This window comes from Cebus imitator, unplaced genomic scaffold (genome assembly GCF_001604975.1).
Source record: "Cebus imitator isolate Cc_AM_T3 unplaced genomic scaffold, Cebus_imitator-1.0 Scaffold8, whole genome shotgun sequence".
Lineage (NCBI taxonomy): Eukaryota > Metazoa > Chordata > Mammalia > Primates > Cebidae > Cebus > Cebus imitator.
In genome coordinates, this window is record NW_016107323.1 from 10264663 (window position 1) to 10268288 (window position 3626).

A 3626-nucleotide genomic window follows, 5' to 3' on the forward strand; every position below is an offset into this window, starting at 1 on the left:
CTCCTCCTGGAGTTCCCTGCCTGCCTCTGTGCCCGCTGTGGGCAACTGTGACCCACACCCTGCTGCCCTGGTGGGTGATGTGTCCATCATGGCTATGGCGGCTCCTGGGCTGCAGCTGGGGTCTGGTTTCCCACTAAGGCTGAAGTAAGGAACCATCATTTCTGGGCTGACACCTCAGGCTGCACGCTCCTCGTAGAAACAGCAGCTGTGAGCTGGACATACACAGCCCACAGCCCTGGGTAAAGAGATGTATTTGTAGAGTGTTCCCCTCAATGTGGCTTCAAATGCTTTTTAATTCATTCAATAAAATCATCATGAAAGTCATGAATCTAGTGCTGTCCATCCTGGTGGCTTCCGAGGCTGGTCTCTGGGAGGATGAGGGTCAGAAGCAGGCTGGGGTGGAGAGCTCATTTCTTGCCCTTGCCTTTCTCTTTGCCCTTCTCCTTGTCCTTTGCTTTGCCCTTGCCCCGTTTCTTCCTGGATCTGAGCAGGGAGCGCACCAAGTAGCCCTTCCATACGGCCTGGATAAGTGTGGCCGCCCGCACCATGTGCACCATCTCCTGCTCTGCCTCCATCCTTTTCTTGGAGTTGATCTCCTGCTCTTCCCGGATCTGCACAAACTCCTCCACCAGCACTTGGTGCTTCCGCTTCAGCTCCTCCAGCGTGATCTTCTCCTCCCTGTGAACAGCTTCCAGATCCTCGAACTCCTCCTTCGAAGAGGGGTGGGACTGGGGTCACCACCCTCCTCCCCAAGACCCTCCCACCCTTCCCAAATGGGCTTCTGCCCCAGCGATGCCCCTAAGCTAAGCTGTTCAGCATCTCGGTCCCAATGAGATGGATGGGGAGAGGGGATGGGCTCCATCCTACCTCTAGGAAGGACCTGACTAAAATAATTTCAGGAACAGGAAAAGAACACGGGCTCGTGAGTTGGGCAGACTGTTTTAAGTCCCAGCTTTGCCACACCTCAACTGACTTCACCTTTTTTCCTCATCTGAAACATGGGGACGATTCCAAACCCAAGGGCTGTTTCTAGGATGAAATGACCCAATGGACACAATGTACTGGACATCGTGCCAGGCACACAGTGGGGACACAAGAAATGGAAGCTGCTGCCCTAAAGCAGCCTGTTATACAAAACACCAAAGTAGAAGGAGCTTTCTCAGGCTTCAAAGAGAGCCCCGGAGTTCTTCCTCATGTCTAACTGCAGCCTCTCCTGCTGTCATTTACACCTGTTTTCCTTCCTTCCACTGATGTTTTCCCAGCATCTACAATAAGCAGAGTACCACCAGAGGACACAGAGCTGGATGGACAAGGTCCCTGCCTGCAACCAACCCACAAGCCTCATGGGGCCCAGAGAAATGAGAGCCCCAGCCTACGAAGCTGCCCTCTCCGGGCCCTGATTGTTGCACAGGACAAGTCTCTGACTTGCCCTTTTCTTAAGAGCACACCTGGCTTTGGCTCACTCCAGCTCATGTTACCTCCAGTGCTCCCCCGGCCTCCCTGGCCCCTAGGTCGGAGCCATGGGCCACCAATGTTATCCCATGGCTGGGTGAAGGGCTTGGGGGTGTCTCGATTTGAAGGTTACCACCCCCTGGGCACTTCCTCCAGGCCGGTCAGACCCTGTACGGGGCACACACACTTGCAGCCATGAAGTCTCACTGAATCCCCACCATGGTCCCAAGATGGGAACTATTGCCTCTGCTGATCAGATGCAGAAACAGCTCGAGAAGGTCAAGTCCCTTGCTTAAGGCCACACAGCTGGCATATCTCAGATGCTCAATAAAAACTGGCTGAGTGACTGACGCGGTGGAGGCAGGCTCCCATCTAAGCCTGCAGGGAGGAGGCCCAGACTGGGCGGAGCCCAGCCAGAGGACTATGGGACGTGGAAACTAGATGGAGCCACAATCATTAGGCCCAGTGTCAGGGCTTTCTCCTAGCCAATCACTTTCTTTTTTTTTTTTTTTTTTTTTTTTTTTAATAGAGACGGGGTCTTGCTCTGTTGCCCAGGCTGGTCTTGAACTCCTCAGCTCAAGCGAACTTCTGACCTCGGCCTCCCAATGTGCTAGGATTACAGGTGTGAGCCACTACACCTGGCCTTGCAGCTTCTGGCTCTTTTCTTTCCCACCTCTTGCTCTGCCCCAGGCTGGACAAACCCTTTAAACAAAGGGAGGTACTCTCCCCAGAGACGCTCAGAAGTTTGCCCCCTCCGTGGACCATTCCAAGGCTGCTCCTCCCATTCCTCCCATCCCTAGAGGGTCTTGGAAAAAGCATGCGAGAGAGACTTATTCAGTGACAAATACCTGCTTCTCACCCATCTCTGTATCATATTTCTGGATCCAGTTCTCGATTTCTGTTTCCACTTTATATTTCTTCTAGAAAAGATTCAATTCGTCATTGTTTGATGGAATAATACGAACAATCAACAGCACCGAGCACCCTCTGCATCACTGTGGCAGGTGCTTTACATGCCTCACCTACTGAACCTGCACAAGGAGGTTCCCTTTTTTCCATTTCACAGGTGAGGAAACTGAGGCTCAGACATGCTATTTCACTTGCCCAAGGTGATAGAGCTAATGTGTGGCAGAGCCTGAATTTGAAGCCAGCAGCCTGGTTCCAGGACATCCTAGGCAGACAAAGCAGCAGGTGCAAAGGCCCTGTGGTAGGAACAAGCTTGTGCTATTTAAAGGACAGAAATCGGCCCGGTGTGATGACTCACACTGGTAATCACAGCACTTTGGGAGGCTGAGGCAGGCAGATCATTTGAGGCCAGGAGTTTGAGACCGGCCTGGCTCCCAATATGGCAAAACCCCATCTCTACTAAAAATACAAATATTAGCTGGGCATGGTGGTGCACAACTGTAATCCCAGCTACTCGGGAGGCTGAGGCAGGAGAATCACTTGAACCCAGGAGGTGGAGGTTGCAGTGATCTGTGATCACACCACCACAGGCTAGCCTGGGTGACAGAGGGAGACTGTCTCAAAAAAAGAAATAGAAAAAAATTAAAGGACAGAAATTGAGCCAGTGTGGCTAGAAGGGAGGGGCCAGGAGGGAAGTGGTCCCCAACAAGGTCCCAGGGAAAGGCTGTGTCACAGAGGGAGTGCCAGCAAGAGGAGGCTGTATTCTCAGGGGAGGCTGAGGCAAAGCCGCTGGGTGATGTAGTGGAGGGACATGATCTAACCCTGCTTGTAAAAGATTATTGCTACCAGACAAAACAATGAAGTATTGATCCATGCTACAACATGGCTGAACCTTGAAAACATGGTGCTAAGTGAAAGATGGCAGATGCAAAGGCCATGGAGGATTCCATTCATACGAAGTGTCCAGAATAAATGAATCCACAGAGACAGAAAGCACGTTAGTGATTGCCAGGGACAGGGGAAGAAGGGAATGGGGAGTAACTTCTTAACAGATATGGAGTTTTATTTTGAGGTGACAATGTTTTGGAACTGGATAGAAGTGGTGGAAGTGGGGGCTGTGAAGATACTAAATGCCACTGAATTGTTCACTTTAAAATGGTTTTATACTATGTTGTTTCACCTAAATTAAAAATAAACAGGCTGGCCACAGTGGCTCACACTTGTAATCCCAACCTTTTGGGAGGCCAAATGGGAGAATTGCTTGAGGC

General features: G+C 51.3%; 1 protein-coding gene across 3 annotated transcripts in view; it reads right to left on the reverse strand.

Moving 5' to 3' along the window:
* Positions 1 to 273: 273 nt before the first annotated feature.
* The window catches only part of IQCD (IQ motif containing D), a 30270-nt gene continuing 26917 nt past the window's right edge, over positions 274 to 3626 (reverse strand). Inside the window, exons 4-5 of one of the 3 annotated variants that reach the window (XM_017543234.2) lie at positions 2301 to 2369; positions 274 to 710 (exon numbers count right to left, since the gene is read on the reverse strand). In XM_017543234.2, the coding sequence (XP_017398723.1) occupies positions 408 to 710; positions 2301 to 2369 (372 nt within the window). In that variant the 3' untranslated portion in view covers positions 274 to 407. Of the gene's footprint in view, positions 711 to 2300; positions 2373 to 3626 lie in introns of all 3 variants that reach the window. The other 2 variants (XM_017543232.2, XM_017543242.2) reach the window with 2 other exon arrangements.